Source organism: Sapajus apella, unplaced genomic scaffold, assembly GCF_009761245.1.
Source record: "Sapajus apella isolate SASKATOON/1434 unplaced genomic scaffold, GSC_monkey_1.0 scaffold46, whole genome shotgun sequence".
NCBI lineage: Eukaryota > Metazoa > Chordata > Mammalia > Primates > Cebidae > Sapajus > Sapajus apella.
This window is the reverse complement of record NW_022436986.1, coordinates 20,186,345-20,207,945: the sequence shown is the minus strand read 5'-3', so window position 1 is coordinate 20,207,945 and position 21,601 is coordinate 20,186,345. Positions and strand designations below refer to the sequence as shown.

At 53.6% G+C, this 21,601-nt stretch overlaps 1 protein-coding gene across 1 annotated transcript in view; it reads right to left on the bottom strand.

The window, feature by feature from the left end:
• Nucleotides 1-21,601, bottom strand: part of COL27A1 (collagen type XXVII alpha 1 chain) — a gene marked incomplete at its 5' end in the record, with an annotated part of 150,356 nt that overhangs the window by 89,391 nt on the left and 39,364 nt on the right. Inside the window, 7 exons of the mRNA XM_032239900.1 lie at nt 134-178; nt 2,854-2,907; nt 12,377-12,421; nt 13,754-13,807; nt 17,089-17,133; nt 17,566-17,619; nt 18,221-18,265. Coding sequence (XP_032095791.1) covers nt 134-178; nt 2,854-2,907; nt 12,377-12,421; nt 13,754-13,807; nt 17,089-17,133; nt 17,566-17,619; nt 18,221-18,265 — 342 coding nt within the window. The remainder of the gene's footprint in view (nt 1-133; nt 179-2,853; nt 2,908-12,376; nt 12,422-13,753; nt 13,808-17,088; nt 17,134-17,565; nt 17,620-18,220; nt 18,266-21,601) is intronic.

The following is a 21,601-nucleotide window of genomic DNA, read 5'->3' as shown; positions in this document are numbered from 1 at the left end:
CCCTCTGGGGGTTGGATGAGAAAAGGGCCTTTTCGACCTCCCCTGCGGGGCCTGCTCCTGGCTCCCTACACAGCGGCCTCACCCTGCATCTCCCCAACATGCACCCACTGCCCGCAGGCACTGGTGTACTTACAGGGAGGCCGGGGACTCCAGGGGGGCCTGGCAGGCCCAGTTCTCCCTGCAGATAGAGAGACCAAGGTGGTTACTTGTCACGTCTCCCTCCAGGGCCCCTCCCTCCATGTCATCCTCCGCACAGGCACCTGGCAGGGTCTTTCAGAGCTGAACACTCCTTATTCCTGACCGCAGGCTCCAGGGACTTTCCTGAGTCTGGCCTGGAGTTTGGACCACACCCATCCCCTCTCTGGCATCAGCTTTCCACATCTGTCAAATGGGGAGGTCAGACTTCCAAATCCAGCATCTTCCCATTGTAAGCATAACAGAATGAGTGGAATCGCAATCACGGTCATACAGATGTGCATGGTGCTTGACACTGCACGCTCACTTTGTAGACAGGAAAACTGAAGTTCCAGAGTTTGATTCACCCAAGGCCAGGTGCAAGGAAATGACAAAGCCCGAGGGCCCCGGCTGAGAGCCTCCAAGCTGGCCTCCTTCCCTTTCCCAGGTGGGAGAAAGGGGACTCCTCCCCAGCACCCCACACTCTCACATGTCCTTCTCCCAGGGCCCTCAGAGCCTGGAAAGAGTTCTAGCCTGGGAGTCAGGAGATGACACTTTGTGTGACTTATCCCCTACACCTCCGTTTCTCCATCCTAAACATGAATCTTCCATTGCCCACATGAGAAATGATAGGTGGAGGGGTTTGAGTCAAGTTCAAAATGGAAAGGTGAGAATAAAACTCCAGGGCTCAGCTGGGCGTGGTGGCTCACACCTGTAATCCCAGCACTTTGGGAGGCCTAGGCAGGCAGATCGCAGGGTCAGGAGTTTGAGACCATCCTGGCTAACATGGTGAAACCCCACCTCTACTAAAAATACAAAAAATTAGCTGGGCATGGTGGTGTGTGCCTGTAATCCCAGCTACTTGGCAGGCTGAGGCAGGAGAATTGCTTGAACCCGGAGGTGGAGGTTGCAGTGAGCAGAGATCGAGACACTGCACTCCAGACTAGGCAACAGAGTGACACTTCACCTCAAAAATAATAAAAAAAAAAAAACTTCAGGGCTCTAGACATTGTGATTAGCAATGAGAAGTAAGAGGCAGGCTTTGCTTCAAATGAGGGGAAGTGACAGACATCGGGCCTTCTCTGTTCCTCTATGCCAGGAGCATAAAGACATCCCTGCCCCTCCCCAAGGAAACTTGCAAATGATACTGTATATCGTTAACAGTTAATCCAACAAGGGATGTGAGGAGGGAGAGGCTCGGATTTCCCAGGCCCCATGCCTTTGCTGGTGCCCCTTCCTCCACCTGGAATGTCTCCCACCTATCTCCTTATCCTGATGCAAATATCACTGTCCCCGGAAGCCTTTCCTGTTCCCTTCTCCAAAGAGGCACCTGGGACCTCTCTGATCCCACCCACCCCACTGCCTGCTGTATAACAGATGGGAGCAATGGCCCTCGAACTCCTCCAAGGCAGGGACTGTGCCCTGGATTACCCAGTATTTTACACAGCCTCACCCACCAAACCCATGTGGAACACCTTGCCTGCCACCTTTCATTTTCACGACAGCCCTCTCTCTTTAATTTATTTATTTATTTATTTTTGAGATGGAGTCTCACTCTCGCCCAGGCTGGAGTGCAGTGGTGCGATATTGGCTCACTGCAACCTCAGCCTCCTGGGTTCAAGCGATTCTCCCCCTTCAGCCTCCCAGGTAGCTGGGATTACAGGCATGCAACACCATGCTTGGCTAATTTTTTGTATTTTCAGTAGAGAAAGGGTTTCGACATGTTGGCCAGGCTGGTCTCGAACTCCTGACCTCAAGTGATCCACCCACCTCGGCCTCCCAAAGTGCTGGGATTACAGACGTGAACCACTGCACCCAGCCTCAGGCTGGAATTCTGATCCCCCCGTTTGACAGACAAGGAAACTGAGATTCAGGGAGGTGAATGGATCTGTTCGAGCTCACACACCTGACAAGCAGTGCAACAAAACTCAAACCCAGGTCTGTATATGGCTCTGAGGTCACGGCTATAATCCCCAAGGGAGCCTGGCTGGGTCAGGCTCAGGGGGCATTTGTGAACGGAATTAGCATCTCATCGGGTACTGGTTATGAATACAGCCACCACCTCTGCAGAGGGCACAGCTGGCATGGCTACTCAGGCAGGAAGCCCCATGGGGAGACGGGGACCTCAAACACCTTCTGCCACCAGCCCAGGGCCTGGAGCCGGGAAGGGAAAGACAGACTCAGCTCCCCAGGACAGGCTGACCTGGCTCCTCATGGAACACAGCCTGGGCCTCTAATTATTTACAAACTCTATAAACATGCCTGTAACAGAGATTCCTTTGGAACTCAGCTCTTCCTTTTCTCCAAACAGGGCCTGCAAACCGTGTGCTTCCCCAGGCCTCTGCTGGCCCATAAACATTTCTGATGCTTTGTAAGATGGCAGCAGCCGGGGCCTCTCCAGTGGGGAGTGACCCGAAGTCCTGGAAATGGGGTGCAGCCTGGAGCTTTGGGCCCAGGGGCTCAGTGGGCTGGGGACTCTTACAGTGGGGAATAGGGCAGCCACAGTAGACAGAAGCCTAGCGTTTAGAAACATCGTGTAATTCATCCAAGGGTGACCAGCTAGTAGTTCACAGGGCTGGAATTTGACCCAGGTCTGTCTGACCCTAAAGTGTGGGCTCCTAAAATCTGCTGTGTTCACTCGGAATCTCTCTCCTGTTCTCAAAGACTTTAAATACTTACAGGGTTTCCATCCAGTCCGGGAGGGCCTCTTTCCCCAAAGACTCCAGGAAACCCCTGGAGGGCATGAGAGAGAACAGACACGGTAGGTTAATGTTTTCACCTGCAGGGTGGGCTTTGAACCAGACCCCGCCCCCCGGGGGGGACACAAGGACAATGTCAAGGCCGTCGCACTCCTTGGTCATGGGCAGACAGTAGGGTTCTGAGGTCACCCCTACCATCAACAAGCAGCTTCACACAAAGAATTTCTCAGGGGTCCTTTCCTTTTCTACTCAGTGTCTGAAAAGAAAACGGTACCCAGCTCCCCAGCATGAAAATGCCAATCCCCTAATCTGGGACCTGGTCCTGATGAAATGGGAAGGACACAGACTAGGGGCAGGTAGCTGGGTCTAGGCCAGTTTGAAGAGCCTCTGTTTCCCCAGAAGGCCTCTGTTGTGTTTCAGATCAGACCTTCTCTGATTGTGGCACGTTTTTCAAAAGTCACCTGGTGAAATCACTGTGGGAAGTAGAAAAGTTCTTTTTTAAAGTTTCCTTTCTCGTTAAAGAATAAGTGTGCTAATAACTTTGGTAAGCCCTATCCCATGTAGCTGTTAGACATGCCATGCTTACAGGCACGTGGTTCATTCTATGTCCTTGTACTTTAATGAAGATATCTGTGCTGGATATGCTCACAGACATGTCCCAGCTCTCCATTGCTTTTACCTGTTTAGAAAAGTTTTAAGTTGTTAGCCAATTGGGTTTTAGTTTCGATGGTGAGGTCTGACTCCAGCCAATGGAGATCAGACACAGCAGTAAGGACGACGCCAAACGTATAAAGAATAAATTTGTGTGTTTTCCTTCATTCATTGTACTCCTGTGGCAAGATGGCTAGCGAGAGTACCCTTCCTGCAGTCCAGGAAGTAAAAATTGCTTTGCTGAAAGATCCTTTGTCTCAGTGCTGATTTTTCTTTGCGGCACTGAGCTTCTATTTCCAATATCGTGATTTCCACTTTATAGATAAAGGAAATGAGACCGTGAAAGAGTTAAGTGGCAAGGTCACACAAGGTCACGTCACCAGTGAACAGCAGCCCAGCCTCCACAGGTGTTTCAGCAGCTCAGAAAGATGCTGAGCTGCCCAGCCCAGGCAGGTCTGGCCCTCTCACCCCCTCCCTGACCCCACTCTGGAGGCCACTCCATGCTCTGAGGAGACGGGCAGCTGGAAAAATATCAGCTGTGGGGACGCCTTTGGGGGCCGGGGACAGAACTCCATTCCTACTTCAAAAGGAAAAGAAAGTCCTCAAGCTTGGAGTTGGGGAAACCTGTTCTCCTCCCCTCCTTGAATTCAAATCATTGTTTTTCCAGGGAAATGTAATTAAAAAAAAACAAAGCACATGTTTTCCTGACCAAGTGAATGCTGGAGCTGTGATTCAAATGGTAAACATTCCTCACAGAGGATCACCCCGGTTTTGGTTTCTAATACCACTGGAGGAGTCCAGGGAGTACACAAAACCCAAAACACCAAGCCTAGAAACAAAACCCAAACCGAAGTCTCTCCCGGTTAAACAAAGACACCTTGAAATGTGTGTGTGCATACAGGTGTTTAGCCTGGCCCTGCCCCACAGTCCTGCTCCCTTCAAATCTCTCCTCTGCCAGGAAGCCCTCTTGGGTTGACATTCACCCCACAGAAGGTGTGGCTTCATTCAGACACCAAAAGGAGGAAACAAGAAGACAATCATGAAATTCACACCAAGCTGGTCACTTTGCATGCAACACCTCACTTGCGTTTGATGTCTACCTTTGAGGAAAAAGTTACCGGTTCCATTTCACAGATGGGAAAATCGAGGCTCAGCTAGGCAACATCACTTGGCCAAGGTCATAAAGCAAGTTTGCGGCAGAGCCCAGGTCCACCTCTGGAGTCTGACATGTTCATATGGGCTGCGCACAGGCCTTGTCTGCAGAAGCTGCTCAAACGCGTGTCCCAGTGGTTGCAGAGGGTGGCAGAGGAGTGTGGCAGGGGAGGTTGTGTGTGTGTCCAGATCATGTCTTTGCAGGGGCACATCTGACCTTACCTGAGCTTCCTCCCCTGACATCCTTAGGGTCTCTTCTGGCAAATTCCATTCTCACCCAAACTAGCCCTTCTTGGTCATGCTGAAGGTGGATCCATGTCACCTCCTGAGACCAGAATTGGCCAGCTAGGCTGTGGCCAGGGAAGCCTTCTTTTTCTTTCTTTCTTTTTTTTTTTTTTTTTTTTTTTTTTTTTCATGAAACAGGGTCTCACTCTGTCACTCAGGCTGGACTGCAGTGGCGTGATCACTGATCACTGCAACCTCTGCCTCCTAGGCTCAAGTAATCCTTCCGCCTCAGCCTCCCGAGTAGCTGGAGCTACAGGCACAGCTACCACACCTGGCTAATCTTTGTATTTTTGGTAGAGATGGAGTTTCTCCATGTTGCCCAAGCTGGTCTCGAACACCTGGGCTCAAGCGATCTGCCTGCCTTGGCCTCCCAAAGTGTTGGGATTACAGGTGTGAGCCATGGCGCCCAGCCAGGGGCACCTCCTGAAGTCACCGAGTTCCCACCTCTGGCCTCTAGACTTTGGGGTAGAAAGACCTGGCAGGAGAGGAGTGCAGCTCCTTGAGACAAGGGGGCTGTTGTCTGGCTGGGCACCTGGCTGACTCCACGTGGCCTACCAGGGACAGGACTTGAGTAGCCCCTTCTCTGTTCTCCAAGTCCCACACGTGGAGATGGGCTGCAGGTTAGCCCCGGCTCTCCTCCAGGCTGGCTGGCTGACCTTGGGCAGGCCCCTACACTTGACCCTCTGTCCTGCTCAGGCTAGGGGGGTGTGATCCCTAGGGACCCTTTAGGACCCTGTGATGCCCAATATATTCACATACAGCAACCACCAGGCAGGTCTCAGATCCATAGGTCTGCATTCAGAGGCTGTTCTGGGGTGGCTCAAGGCCTACTCAGGCCCAGCTGCTGGGCCAGCTGCCCTGTGACAGTCCTGGCTGTACCACCCACGGGCCTCTTGGGGCCTCAGTTTTCTTAGCTGAGAAGCCACATGGAGGGTGAGACCTCACAGCCACATGGGAGGCCACAGCCACATGAGGGAATGTCTCTGAGGTATAAGCAAGGGAGAGATGGTCATCAGAATTTTGAGTCAATTTCTGGAGGGGAGTAACTTCTGCAGACAAAATGTAGCCTGTGTCTAGCCAGAGGGATGTTGGGATGAAACAGTGACAGCCACAGCAAACGCCAACAGCGCGACCGCCAGCAGGTCCTATTATCGGCTGCATTTCAAGATGAGGAAACTGTGATTCCGAGAGGTTAGGAAACGTTTCCAAAGTCACACAGCCCTGGAATAGCAGAGATGAGATTCGAACCCAGGCAGTGTGACTCCAGAACCTGTTCTCTTAGCTACAACTGGACACTGAATGAACCAGATGGACTAGAACCAGCCTACGGGCTCTCAAAGCGCTCATTAGAGCTCTGAGCTGATGTGCAGAAAGGAATGGCACTACTGATGCTCAGGACTGCTTCTGCTTGGACACGCTGAGGGCCTCCAGTAGCCACTCCCATCTCCAGCTTCAATCTCCCTTCCCATGGAGCGGTCAAGCAGATGACCTCTAGGAATCCGGGGTTTGTAATTAAGAGCACAGTGGTTGGAAAAAAGAGTTTTAAAGGCGCTGGAACGAATGGTCTAAGAATGAAGGGACCCGAGATATTCTTGATGTTCACACCTTATTACACCAATGGGGAGCCTGCAGCCCAGAACACACCCAAAACCTCTCACCCACCACCTTGCCTCACCCCTCTGCTACTAAGTGGCAGAGCCATTTCCAGCAGTCACCCCAAAGCTCCCTGCGTCTCAGAGAGGCAGCTGCTGAGCTGGATGTATAGCCCCCACTTCAGTCCCATCTGCTTCCCTCTGTCCGGCCATGCCTGCGTGTGTAAGGCGACTACATGGCATGCACCCCCAGCCTGGCCAGCAGCAGGAACCTTCCTCCACATGCCTGGCTGCAGCGGGCTGGCCCCAGGCCCAAGGAATGAACTTGGCTCCCTGCCGGGGCCCCAGCCACGTGGTTTCTCTACTTCCCCAGGTTGGGCCCCTCTGGAGAACTAAACACATCATACTTGGAGCAGAAGGCCCAGGAGGAGACAGAACAAGGCTTGCAACTGAGACTCCGCATTCTCTCTTGGTCACAACAACTCAGAGGAGGAGAGCTGAGGACAGGGACGGTCCTTGCCACCACATCCGAAGCAGGACGCCAAGGAGAACTCACAAGGCTATCTCCTCCACTCTTCTGCCTCCAGGAAGTGTCCATCCCAACTGTCTGCTCCAGAGGGTGGGATACAGGGGCAGGGAAGCAAGGAACATCTAGAACGAAAGTCCCACTAAGGCTTCTAAGGCTCAGGTCCCTGGCCTGCAAAACAGTCAGCACTGTCCCACTCACCTGGCAGGGCTGGGCTGCAGAAACCGTGAGATGCTCCTAGCCAGCCCCTGGCCAACTCTGATGTGCCATCACTACGCTAGTTAGGGTTTATATCAAGAGTGGGAATATTTCATAACCTCTAGGAGGAGCCCGCAAAAGGATCTCGGAGAACTTCTTACGAGGTGGACATTCTCCAAAATCTGGAAGTTCCTGCATAAGTCTAACCTGCATCCTTCCTAGCCACATTCTTTTCTAGGTGTGCAGGCTCCAAGCCTGCTGGCATGGAAAGACTCCCTGAGGTCTCCCAGCACCCTTCTCTCGTGGTCTGAACATGTTTTTACCCTGTGCTTCTGAAATCCACAAGGAAATCTACTCAAGAAAAGTCACCTCAGGGAATAAGGAGAAGATAGGTAGAGTCCTCTCCTATCTGACACTGACAGCCCGGGTCAGCTCTGGCTCACATCTGGGACACTGGGGGCCACATCCCCAGCTCACAGCGTCACCTCAGCTAAGAACCTTAATCTACTTTGGCCTCAGTTTTCCCACCTGGAAATAGGAATTCTCTGTCACTTGGCTGCCTGCTCCCCATCATCTGAGAACTGGAAAGAGCCATGAACTTGAAGCCCAAATGTACTGTGTTAGAAGCCCTGCCTCTTCCCAGAGGACTGAGTGGCCATGAGCAAGTCCCAATCATCCCTGAGGCGCACCCCAGGGGTTGGTGCCAGGGCCGGGCCCTTCCTGCTCTAAGCTTTAGGGTCTTCCCTCCAGACTCACTCACCGGGCCAGCCTTGGCAGGCCAGGCCAGAGGCCATGAGAAAAGCTATGAGTGGTGGCCTGCCTTGCAGGACTAGCCCAGTGGGTTTGAAAGAACATTTGGAGAAGACAGGCAGGAAGACTCATGGCAGCATCTTCCTAGCCCACCGTGGAGACCCTTGGCTGGAAAACACGGCTCCGTCTCTCACTGTGAGTGACACTGAGCCATGCCCAACAAGCCAGGGTAGGCCAGGAGAAACCCATTCAGCTCCAGCCAAGTTGGGAACATTTTCTATCTGGACCCCTCCTCAGAAAACCATGGCACATTCTCTTAGAGGCAGTATGAGGGATGAGAGCTATGGACCGAGCTTTCCTCTGGAGGTTGAAGGTGGGAGCAGAGAGAAGAGGGAGCCATGTGGAGAGTACTCTGCACTGGAGAGCACGTGTTCTGGGTTCAAGTCTTGACTGTGCCAATGACTTGCTGTGAGACCCCGGGCAAGTGTCTTGCCCTCCCTGGGCTGTGTCTGCTTATCTGTCTGAAAAAGAGTTTGGGCCAGGCTGTCACTCAGGTTCCCATGGGTCTGATGTGCTTCGACCTGCACTGCCTTCCTCGGCTCTCACTAGTAAAAGACTCACACATCAGCCTTCCAAATTGGATAGAAAGACCGCATGCATGAGCCCAAGGGTTTGCCTGCTGGGGAAAGGCTGACTACAGCAAAATCATCACCAGCCCTGCCAGAAGTGACGCCAGCTGCGATCTGGCGTGAAGGACTTCAGCTCATTCCCCTGATACTTTCTTTTCTTAATAAGTGCCTAGAAACTGCCTGGCCCAAAGCTTGGATAAGGAGGAAAAGCCATTTAAGACAGGAGCACCCAACCCTGCCAGGCAGCTCAAGGGCTTGGGAGCAACAGAGGGACGGCCCTAAAGACTGCCCAGGGTCTTTAGGCTGAGGGGCATGGCAGACTCAGAGGCCCGGCGGAGACAGAGACAAGCTGTAGGGACTCAGCCGACGTGAAGTCCTATTACACGCACATTAAATCACATCTGATACAAGCCTGGCCGATGTGCTGGCCATGGTGGCTGGGACAGAGTCCAGGGTATTTTCATGGCTCTGAAGGGTATTGCATGGGCCTAGGGCTGAGAAGGTGTTTCTCTCCACCCACATCTGACACCCCAGTGTGAGGGGACAACCCTGTCATAGAGGTCAGGGCCTAGTCTTAGAAAGTTAAAGGCAAGAAGCAAGGAAGCAGACAGAAGTTCTCAGTCTGGCAAGGATTCAGAGGGTCTATGGACAAATGGCTTTGATTGACAGTCTGAGCCTCAGTTTTCTCATCTGGAAAATGGGGATAATCAATCTCGCCTCAAAGGTTCACTGGGAGAATCACATGTCGCCCAAATACTGTGCACACCAATGGCCTCAATACACGTGGCTTCCTTTCACTTGTGGGGTACTTAGGGTGGCAACCATGCCCTCTTCTGGCTATTTGTCCTGTTTATTGATTGTCTCTACCCCTAAAATTTGAGCTCCATGGCAACAGAGATATTTGTCTGTTTTGGCTACAGTATTATGCTTAGCACCTGGCATACAGTGATATATTCAACCAATAATCTTTGGTTGAATGAGGAACGAATGCGTGACCTTATCTCACACAGGCAGGATGGTGGTGCCTCAAACCTGGGACTGCTTCTCAGCCAGGCTATGAACAGTGTGACTTTCAGCTCCAGGAGGAACACACGTACACGGCAGGGAGAAGGTGGATCAAGGGGCTGCTGGGAGGGGAGATGAAGAGGATGCAGAGGATAGGGTGGAAGGGGGAAACTGAGGCATGGCCCTGCTGACAGTCCTTGTTGTATCTGGTTGGAGAAGAGGCCATGACATGCCCAGGTTTTTGTGGGTCTTGCCTCTTCCATGCTCAGGAGAAGCTGGACCCCAAGCTCTAAACAGGTACACTTTGGCACTGGAAGCTCTGGCTGTGTTCTAATCCAGCTCTGACGTTGAGCAGCCATGTGATCTTGACCTAATCCTCTACCTCTCAGGAGGCTATCTCATCTGTAAAGCAGCGATGCCTGGCCCTCGGTAAGGCTCCCAGGATGCATCTGAACAAATCCCCCAAAGGCAGCCCTTGGGGCTGGCCTGAGCGTTGGGGCAGGGCCCAGCTAAGACCATCTAAGCAAGTCAAATCCTCCCACTCTGCAACTTCAACTGTGGGAAACCAGACCCAACAAAGGTGAAGTCATTGGCTCAGTATCACACAATACAGAGAGCCCCTCAGCCATCCAGGAAACCACAGAAGAACAAGGGCTACTACTGTTTATTGAGTACTTACTATGTGACAGGCACAATGATCTTATAAGGCATACTATTGTCCCCACTTCTCAGATGAGAAAACTATGGTTCAGAAAATGTGAACCAAGCCTGCTCCTTCCCCAGGGCCTTCGCCTGGAAAGCCACACAGCTCCCACGCACACCTCATTAAGATTCTTCATACAGTGGGGGGGACTTTCGGGACTAACTTACCCAAGAGCCCACCCTCCAGGCTCTCCCTGTCTCCCTATCCTACTCTGTATTTCCATTCAGCACTACCTAACCTTCATTTCATTGTTCATTCTTCCGTTTCCCCTTTCAGTGACTGTATATCTGTCTGTCTGCCCCAAGAGAGTGGGAACTTTGTCTTATCCACTCTCTGCCCAAAGCAAAATGATTAGCCCAGAATAGGCATTCAACAGATATTCACTGGATGAACAGATATTCACTGGATGAATGAATCTCCTTGCCTAAGGTCATGCTGGCTTGAGGGACAATCCCAGGTGCCAGCCCAGCCCTCTTAGACTCCAGGTCCTTGCCCTGAAGCTGGGAGCATCAGGTGCTGCTCCTTGCCCAGGTCCAAGTCGCAGGTTGGACCTGAGAGAAGACTGCCTGTCCGGACCACAGAGGGGTCTAGGTTGGGGGCGGAGGGACCTCCTCTGTCAGCTCAGCTCTTTGAGGCTAGGACCTGGGTCTTTCTCTTCCTTTTTTTCCTCTTTGGCCCCCAGAGGATCCAGGTTAAAAGCTCCAACAGCTGCCAGGCGCAGTGGCTCACGCCTGTAATCTCAGCACTTTGGGAAGCCAGGGTGGGCAGATCACAAGGTCAGGAGATTGAGACCAGCCTGGCTAACATGATGAAACCCTGTCTCTACTAAAAATACAAAAAATCAGCCATGTGTGGTGGCGCGTGCCTGTAGTCCCAGTTACTCAGGAGGCTGAGGCAGGAAAATCGCTTGAACCCAGGAGGCGGAGGTTGCAGTGAGCTGAGATCTTGCCACTGCATTCCCGCTTGGGTGACAGAGTGAAACTAACGTGCCCATGAGTGGCAGAACCACAGAGAGGCCTCTCTGAGCACCCTGGAATGCTCCCGGCCCCCTCTTCACATTCCCTTCTTCACCAGCCACCAGTGATGGGAAGTCCAGACTCGGGCTGATCATGGTGCCAAGTCAAAGGGTCAACCTGCAGGGCAGCGGCAGAGGGACCCCGGATATCTCACTCTGCGTCTCAGAGACAGCCTCAGTTTCCCCCTTCTGAATAATTGGAATGAATGACCTTCCTTCCAGGCGAAGATTCTAGGGAATCTATTTTTATAATATGACCGCGAACTAAGGATCCCGAGAGGCTGCCTCAAGCGGCCACTGAGATCAAAGACCCCAGGGACAAAGCAACCGAGTTGGGACTCTGTCTGCATCGTTCACTTGTCATGAAACCCTGGGCAAGTGACCTAATCTCTCTGTGCCTTGGCTTTTTCTCCATGTGCTGCACACATACAAAGAAGAGGAGAAACAATTTCCTCCCGTGCTGGGGAGTCACAGACAAAGCTGGTGGACTGGGAGTCACCACTGAGCCCCTCTTTGGGTCATGCCTGCTGTGGGCCTGCCCATACGCCTCATTGTCCCCTGGCCTTGCGTATGCATGAGCAAACTGGACAGAGCCAGATGACACCAAGACCACATGGAGACTGAGTGTTCCCTGAGATGGGAGCAGGGTCACCTGGTCTGGCCAAGGTCCCCCGGTCACAGCAGACCCACAGACACATATACCCTAGACAGAAGCCCCCCCAGACACAGAACTGCTCTGGAGAACCTTGCTGCCCACAGGGAGAAAGGAGCTACCCCAGAGGGGCCCAGAGCCCACAGAAGCCCCAGCCCCAGCCAGGCCCCAGCCACGCAGGGTGCCAAGCAGGTCCTGTGGCCCAGACAACCCCCTACGTGGGCCCCCACACTCAAAGCAGGGAGAGAAGCAGAAGAAGCCAGGCAGCAGGTGGCCAGGGCAGCGTGGCCGTGGGAAGTGGGGTTCCCCGCTAGAGTCTGCGTAATAGACACGGAAAATCTTTACCGGCATACCCATCTTGCCCCTCTTGCCAGGAACGCCAGGCAGGCCCTGCAGGAGAGAGACAGGGGAGAGGTCAGGTCAGGATGCCAGCAGGGACCGCCAGGCTTGCCCCAAGCCAGTCCAGACCCACCCATGGCAGGAAGTCACAGAGTCATTTGTGTGGCAGCCCCAGTAACACACGCACATTGGGCGGATGGCAGGTTCGGGGTCTGTGGTGACCTAAGCTGGGGAGACAGCAGTGTTGCTGTATTCAGCAGATGCTTCATAAGTGCTCAGGCTCCAGCTGTCCTAAGGTTCTGTATATCCAGCTTATGGTGGTTACAGTTGAGCTCCCTTAGACACAGGCTCAGGTTGAGAGGGGGCGGGGAGGAAGGGCCCAAGGCTGCCAGCCCAGGGGCTTCTAGTGGACCTCCAGGACGGGCCAGGGGTCAGTGAGAATCTCCCACACCATCTTTTGGACTCCCCTGACTTAGATACTTGGTCTGGAAGGACGGGGTATCTTAGCACCCACTGCCCCCCACCAAACCAGCCCCACCACTTTCCCCAGACAGCTGCTCCCCCTGGGGGCCTCCATCTCTTCGGCGCCCAAGCAGAGATTAGGCTTCCAGCCCAGCCTTGCCTCCCTACTGTCCCTCACGCCCACCCCGGTCTGCTGCCTCCAGCCAGGTACAGCCACACCATCTCGTCCTCAGACCACTGGAACTCCTGCCACCTGGCCTTGCTGTCCCCTCCCTCCACCCACACATTTTACTCAAGTAAATGAACTCAACTGTCTAAAAGAGAAATCAGCAGATGGTTTCTGGAGCGGGGCAGATAGTGAATATTTTTGGCTCTGTGGGCCCCACGGTCCCGGTCACACCTACTCAGCGCTGCCACTGTAGTGAGAAACTGGCAGGGACAATATGTAACCAAATGAGCAAGGCTGAGAGCGATCAAACTGTCTGCAGAAACACACAGCTGGCTGGGTTTGGCTGGTGGCCACAGTTTGCTACCCCTGATCTATACTCTAAAGCGGGCCTGGTTTTCATTGGCTGCAAGTCCTCAAGGTCCCTTTCCTGCCTTAGTCCTGGGTGCTTAGGACATTGCCCCAGGGTCCTCTCCAGCCTCAGCTCCCACCGCTGCCACCCTCTCGTGCAGCACTCTGGCGGCACTGATTGTGAAACTGGCCAAGTGACCGTAAATCCCTGACTTTGCACATGCTGTTCCCTGTGCCTGGAACGCATCTGCCTCGACGTGTCCCCTTATCAGACTCCTACTCGACTCAAATGCACCTCCTCCAGGAGGAATTCCTTGACTTCCCCAGGCTGGTGTGTGGCAGGCTCTGCTCTTCTCGGGCGGGAGTGGGTGGTGGGTGGTGAATAACGAAACGAGCAAACTTACTCGCTCTCCATCAGATCCTGGCAGGCCAAAGAGTCCTGGGAGTCCAATGTAGCCCTAGGAAAGAGAAGAAGGGGGGTCAGAGAGGTCAAGTGGTGAGGGGTGGCTGCCCGGCCTGCCCCAGCCCATCCACCACTGCCATCCCACGTCCCGGCTCCTCCTCTTCCTCCCTGGTGGCAGTGGCAGCTCCGGTGGCTCCTCGATGACATAGGCCTTGAGGCAAGTGTATATGCCCATGGACTGCATGGTGCTGGCTTCCACGATGTAGTCCAAAGGCACATACCCTCACGCCAGGGAAGGGCGCGGGTGCTCGCCGGCAGGAGGCCCGCCCCACGCCAGGGCTCCAGGACCTGCAGAAGGAAGCTCGTGGCTGGGTTAGATGCTAGCATGGCACCAAGCCCTGCCCACCCCCAGGGATGCCTGCAGGTGCCCGTGGTTCCTGCCATGGCTCCTCCTAGGCCTTCAAGGTCCTGGACCTTGTAGGGCTTACATCCACCCCTGGCCACCTGAGTGCTGCCATTAACGAACAGCAGCTGCAAACCCAGAGCGCCAACACTGTGCCAGGCGCAGGCATGCTACGGCATTAGACTCTCACAAGGACCCCCAGACTGTCATCACCCTCACTGGACAGATAAGGAAACTGAGGCTCTGTAGATAAAGCAACACACCTAGTCAGTGATGGAACTGCAAATTTTCTTTGGGAATTTCTAATCAGTTCAAGGGTTACCGAGGTCCCGCTGCCTCCAGGCTCATCACCATTTTGGGGTTCTTCCCTAGGATGCGTCTCATTTCCTCCCTCCAGCCTTTCCTCACTCTGTCCCCTTCAGCAGGCATGCCCTTCCCACCCCTCATGACTTCTGAGCCAAATCCTTCAAAGTCCGCTCTCAGGAGCTCTCCTTGGGCAAGCATCCCTGACACCCCCAGCCGGAATGCCATTTTTACACCTCAGTAGCAACCTTCTCCACTTTCTCCCTTGTATCCTCATTATCTGTGTTCACGCTTCATGTTCTCATTAGCCTGGAAACTTCTCAAGGGCAGTGACCCAGCCCGGGGCTTCTACCACTAACCGCATGCCACTCTGTGGATTGATGTCACAAGAACTCTAACAAAAGCTGATGTTTATTGAGCGCCAGCGATATGCCAGGCCTGCTATCAGTGCTTTGCATGCATTAAAGCATTCATTCCATCCTTACCACACCCCAAGGAAGTATTTTTTAAATATATTTTATAGAACGAGTCTTGCTCTGTCACCCTGGCTGGAGTACAGTGGTACGATCTTGGCCTACTGCAATCTCCGCTTCCCAGGTTCAAGCGATTCTCCTGCCTCAGCCTCCCAAATAGCTGATTACAGGCATGTGCCACCACGCCCAGCTAATTTTTGTATTTACTTTGGTAGAGACAGGGTTTCGCCATGTTGATCAGGCTGGTCCCGAACTCCTGGCCTCAGGTGATCCGCCCGCCTAGGCCTCCCAAAGTGCTGGGATTACAGACCTGAGCCACTGTGCCTGGCCCGAGGAAGTATTATTACCCAGCCTCCTGTAAAGTGAGACCATTTAGGCCCAGAGAGGTGAAGTGACTGGCCTAGGGCCACACAGCTGGAATGTGGTAGAGCTGGTATTCAAATTCAAGCCTGACTCCTGGCTTGGGTTTGTACCCACTCTGCATTCTGCCTCCCCTCAAACAAGCAACCAATGGAGGCTCACAACCATCTCTCCTTCCCTGGCAGGCCAAGAGGCCACTGAGCCTCCTTGCTGGTATCCAGCATGATTAATATCCATAATCTGAAAGAGTGCCATTTACTGACCCTTCCAAATAGGGCTTATCTCCCACATTTACAGGCGAGAAAATAATTGGCTCAGGGAGGCCCAGTGACTTGCCCATGGTCCCACAGCCAGCCAGTGGCAGGGCAGGTCTCAAAGCCGGTCATCCAGATTCCAAAGCCTGCCCTCTGCCTACTTCATAAATATGAGCCTGGCGGTGGCAGGGTTAGAAGGACAGCTTGAGTGACCCACTGCTCATCCAGGGTGCCCACGCCTGTGTGGTCTTTAAGAAACATGTGTACTGGGGCCAGACCTGTCCTCTCCTCCTCTGTGGCTTTGAGATACCACCAGCCTGGCAGGCAAGTCAAGCAACCGCAGGTGTTATTAACATGCCCTGTCCTGGCAGGTCAGGAGATCAGGATGGGAGCTGGGCTGAGAAGACCTTTCTCCCTGGGCTTAGGGGGCCTCTCTGGGGCCACAGCCCATGGGAGCAGCAGAATGAAGGAAGAGAGACCCGGCATCCAGGGAGGAGCCTCTGCAGGCCCTGCCTATCACAGTCACCTCCTGGGGAATGCACCTACCCGCCCCCTCTCCCACCAGCCCCCAGTCTGCTGCAGGGATTAAGGCTAAGACTGCAGCCATTCTGTCCTCTCCCTCCTGCCAAAATGGAAATAGCTTTGGCTCAGGAGCAAAGGCTACATGACCTGTCCTGACTGAGGACTGTGTGACCTTCTTGCTGAGCATTCTTTGAGAAGCAGCAAGTCCAGGCCTCAGAACACCTGGGTCCTTATCCCAGACCCACCTTAGGCATGCAGTGTAAGCCGGGGCTATCCAGAGAAAATAACCTCGCCTTGAACCCAGGTTCTTTGTACGTAGAAGAGAGGATTCCACCACATCAGCTCTTCGTCTTCCCAACTCCATTGACCCCCATTGGTCCACCCAGACCCTTCTCCATCTCCCCACAACCCCCATGGGAGCCCCATCTGGTAGCCCCCTCCTGAGCTGTCAAGTCACTGGTGTCCCCACACCCAAGCTAGAGGTACAAATGGACATCCTGCCCATTGTAAGGTAAGCAAACTGAGGCTGATAGTTACTCAGGCTCTGCTCCATGGGGGTCTTGAAGGAAAGGGGGATCTGGAAGCTCCACCAGGCTGTGGGCTTGGGCAGCATTCACACAGCAGGCACCCTCCAAAAACAGTGGTTCCCCTCAGCCAGCCCTCAGCTGGGAGCAGGAGGGAGGCCTCTGAAGATTCGATGACAAGCAATTCAAGTAGCCCCAACTGGCTCCCTTAGAACTTGGGATGAGCCAGGAGACGCAGCAAGCACGAGCTGGACTGTGGCCAACCCCCCAGCAGAGCCTTTGCTGCCCAGACTTCTAGGCCATGGGGACCGAGCTGGCTTACCTGGCTCAAGGGTCTCCCATCACCCAGCCCTCCTGCTGCCCCTCTGTTCTCCAGGAGCGCTCAGGTGGGAGGACCTTGGCTCTCCTTACAGCTCTGACCTCCCACCAAGTCCACTGGAGACAGGTGATGCTCACCTAGAACCCCACCCGTGTGGCACCGGCCGGGAACCACTTACCCTGCTGCCTTTGGGGCCGGGATCTCCTACCGGTCCGGGTAACCCCTGAAACACAAAACACAGAGGGGCAAGGACATATGGAGACGCTCCACCTGCTGCCAATCTTGGGGCGTGTCCCGCCTCTTTGGGGCCTCTGCTGCTCTCTTTGTAGAATGGGGTGGGGTTAGATCAACAGTCTTTGGCCTGAACCCTACAGCCCCAGGATCCCAGGGAGGTGGCTGGTGGGTAGGAGAGAAACTACATGGGAGGAGCCTCTGGAGCCCCAGTGCCATAGAACCAGACCACTATGCAGCCTTGTCCTGTGCCTGCAAAGAGAGACTTCCTTGGTCCAGCGCCCTGGACAGCCCCCTTCTTAGGGTCGACCCAGCATATGCAGCTCCTTGGCCCCTAGCCCATCGCCTCCCTCTGCCTCGGGGCACCTGTGGCCATCTCCATATCACCATGGCCACAGAAGCTTCCAGAAGCCATATACTGCACCTGCCTGCCAGGGTAACCTTTGGCCCCTGGGCTGCCCTCAGGTCCTGGCTGCCCCTGCAAAATAACAGAGAGAAACATAAGGAAAGGAAAGACCCTGCCCTGGGTCTGGGGGATGGTGGGGGCCCGGGGCTGACAATGAACAGAGAGGGGCAGGAACGTGAGATGGAACGGGAGGAAGGGGAGGGCCCCCAAGCCCACCCCTCTGTGAAACCGGTCCGACCAGCTCTGAGGGACAAAACCCCCTCTGCTTGCAGCCCAGGAATAAGAAATCACTGAGGAGGCCTGGCTGGTTCTCCCATGCTGGCAAGGCTGCTGTTTGACTTGGGCCAGACCAGCCCAAATTCCTGCAAACCCCGTGGCGGCATGTATCATATCCCCTAACATCACCCAGAACAGGCCAGCCATTCACGGCTCCAACCAGAGTTGCACGGTTCATGCCAACATCAGGCCGGCATGGACTCTGGCTCTTTCAGGCAAATGTGGCTGGGTGAGAGAGGTGGGGTGGGCTGGAGTGGGATGGGGGCCCCAGCAGGGTGAGAGGCAGAACAGCCTGGCTCTGGGGCTGGCGCACAGTGCTGGATCTAGGGAAGGGGCCAGAGACAGGTAGGGCTGGGAGGGACAGTGGGCAGGGCAGGGCTGAGGCTGAGGCCCTCACCTGTTCTCCAGGGTGCCCTGCCGGTCCAGGATAGCCCTTGTGTCCCTGTGGGGGGAAGAAGCTGCATCAGGCAGGGAGGACGCCTCTGGGCCTGGAAATCACAAGGGTCCAGCTGCCCAGCCTGCCCTGTTCAGCACCCTAGTACTGCGTTGGGGATGGCGTGTGCACTCAGCAAACGTTCCCCAGACAGATGCAGACACCATGTGAGCCTTCGCAGATTCCTAAGGGTTTCTCTCTGCTCCTCGTGGTTCTTAGGCCAGAGGACATCATGGGGGTCATTCACTGCCTTAACAGAGTCGGTGGACGGAACTGGGACAGAACAACTATGACCAAGAAATGGCGTATCGCAACCATTCCTTCTGAATAGAGAGAGAAGGAGAGACCGTCTCTCAGGGATAGGCTTTGCCAATGGAGGAGTGGACTCAATCGGACTCGAGGTCTAGAATGTGCTGAGCCACCACGCGATGCTGGGATCCCTCCCCTGTCAGGACCTGCCCCTTCTCATAAACCCCCCATCATACGCCTTGACCACATACATTAACCCAAAGAGCTGTTTCCCTTCTTCCACTGCCCCCAGCTCCTATTCCAGGGAAGAATAGGCCACCCAGATAGTGATGAGAAAGACTCTGGCAACACCCTAGTACCAACCTTGACCCTCTGTCCTGATGGCCAGGCCAGGCCTCTAGGTTGAAAGAATCAAGCCCAGTGTGTACTTTCAGGCAGCACCTGAGCCATTTCATAAAAGTAAGGAGGTCTCCAAAGGAAACCCCAGACTTCCAGCTTCCATCAGCTGGGGGGCTTCCATTGTACACAGGGATTAGTTTCGGTGCTGGTTTAGATGCTGTCTCTAACTCATTGTGCATCTTTGGGTGAGTCACTACCCTTCTCTGAACTTCAGATAACGGAATTAGAACTCTGAGTCCCCTTCAGCTCTGATGTTTTAGAACCTCCGAGTCTGAAGACTTCTCCAGAGTCTAACATATACACACAAGACTCGAGATACATGTTAAGACTTTAGCATACACACACGTGTGCGAGCCCGCTCATACCTGTAGACCCTCTCTATGCGCTGCCGTTTACCCAGGACTACATGGGCAATAGATGACTTTATCTACACCTTACAACAGTCAGACGAGCTAGAGGGGGTGACTATCATCTCCATTTCACAGAAGAGAACACTGAGTCTCACCCAACGGAAGACACTTGCCCTGAGTCCCATTGCTAACAAGCCACAGGCACCCACTCGCTACCAGATCCTTCTGGCATCTGAGGCCAAAATGGGAACTCTGCAAACATCCCCAGGCATGTACAGCTCCATGCACATACACAAACACACACAGGCACACACACTCAGCACCCCCCATCAGCCCCCAGGAAGTGGGGACTCTTAATTATAAACAGCAGAGTCAGTGTGATCTAAGAGGTCTGGAGGGTTTACGAGCATTCCTTTTGCACCTATTCATGTCTCAAGACCCTCAGTGACATGATTCTATCTCAGATCCAGGGGCCTATGGAGATTGATGCAAGAAGGCTGGGTGAGGTTCTTCAAGCTCGGGTGTGTGCTCTTTTCCCCAGAGGGCACACGGGGCATAGGCTGCAGCCAGCAGCTTGCTGGCAGAGTGATACAACCTCTTGTTTCAGACCCATCTGGATTCCAGTGCTGTCCTACTCACTGGTTGGCTGGGTGGCCCAGAGCCAATGACGTCACCTCTGAGAATCTCGTCTTCCTCAATTATAAAATGGATATACAAAGTTGGAGCAGGAATTGCAGGATAGAAAGCGTGCAAAGCGCTTAGCACTGTATTTGGCACTGGATTCAAGGGCCCTGTAAAGGTTAGCTGCTGTTATCATAATCTTCATTTTTCATTCATTCATTTGATAAACATTTACTGAGTTTTTATGCTCCAGCGCCCTTCTAGGCACAGGAAGAATGAGACAGACAACGTCTTTTGCCCTAAAGGAGTTTACATTCTAATTAAGGAGGTCTGAAAACAGAGTACACATAAAAATCACATCTGGGCCGAAAGGAGAGAGGGATGGGGAGTTGTTTGATGGGTGCAGTTTCAGTTTTGCAAGATGAAACATTTCTGGAGATTGGTTGTACAACAATGTGAATGCACCTAATGCTATTAAACTGTAAACTCAAAAATGGTTAAGATGGTAATTTTATGTTATATGCTTTTTAACCACAATTAAAATAACATATTTTCAAAAACAGAGAGATAATGTCTAGCAGTGAGCAGTGCTGTGAAGAAAAGGAAGTAAAGTTATAGACAGAGAATGGCCACACTGGGGAGGGGTGGAGAATAGGGGGTGGGATCCAGGAGGGCTGCTCTGAGGAGAGGAATGGGATTAACACGGGGCGGGCTCCCCGGAGGAGGGCATTGCAGGCCAAGGAGACAGCAAGTGCAAAGGCCCTGAGGCAAGAACGCAATTGACTGGCTTGGAGGGAACACAGCCAGGCCTGCATGGCTGGAATAGAACGAGCAAGAGGGTGAAGGTTGGGGGTGGTCGGAGAAGCAGGAGGTCAGAACGCGCTGGAGGTGATAGATGCAAAACCACAGAAGTGCTTTGAGTAGGGAGGTAGCGTGACATAAAGGAACTAACAGCCGTGATCATCATTTTTCCACCTGGAGCTTGCGGATGAGGAAGAGCAAGCAAAGCCTTTTCCTAGTGAAGAGCTGTACGGAGCCTTGCACTCTGGGCTGTGTGACTCCATATGGGTAATTATCCTCTCTGAAGCTCACTCTGCCATCCTCTGCCTGCCTGCAAAGATCCAATGGAGTAACAGGGCAAGGACCCCCCAAGATAACTACAATGTAGAGTCCAGGGGGCCCTTGGCCATCACCAGCTCCCGTAGCTTCATCTGCAGCCACAAGAACCCTGCTGAAAACCAATTCTTCAGCTCCCACACCTCCCTACAAAGGAAGCAGAGGCATTTCTCCAGTGAAATCCAAGGAGATTTCAAGTAAACCCTTTTAGTCAGGGTGCAGCTAAAAGGAAGTGAGTGATCATCCGGCATGCACGGTGGACAGCCCTCTGCCTGGCTCAGCACCGAAGCCTTCACATAACAGTTCATGGACTCCTTGCAATCTCCCCCGGGAGGCAGGAATTACCATACACATTTGCCAGTTGAGGAAACTAATATTCAGAGAGGTAAAGAGACTTTGCTGAGGCCACATAGCCTTCTAGGGGCAGCGCCAGGCCTGTGACTCAATCCCACATCCTTAGTCATCAAAAAACATGGGATGAGACATGCTCATTGAGGCCCAAGGCCTCCCTGGAAGAGCCACAAAGCCACTCAAGGAGAGATCCCCCACCTCACTGGGACGAAAGCTCTCATGTCATTGCAGCATTATTCAGGTGGAGGTCAGTCATGAA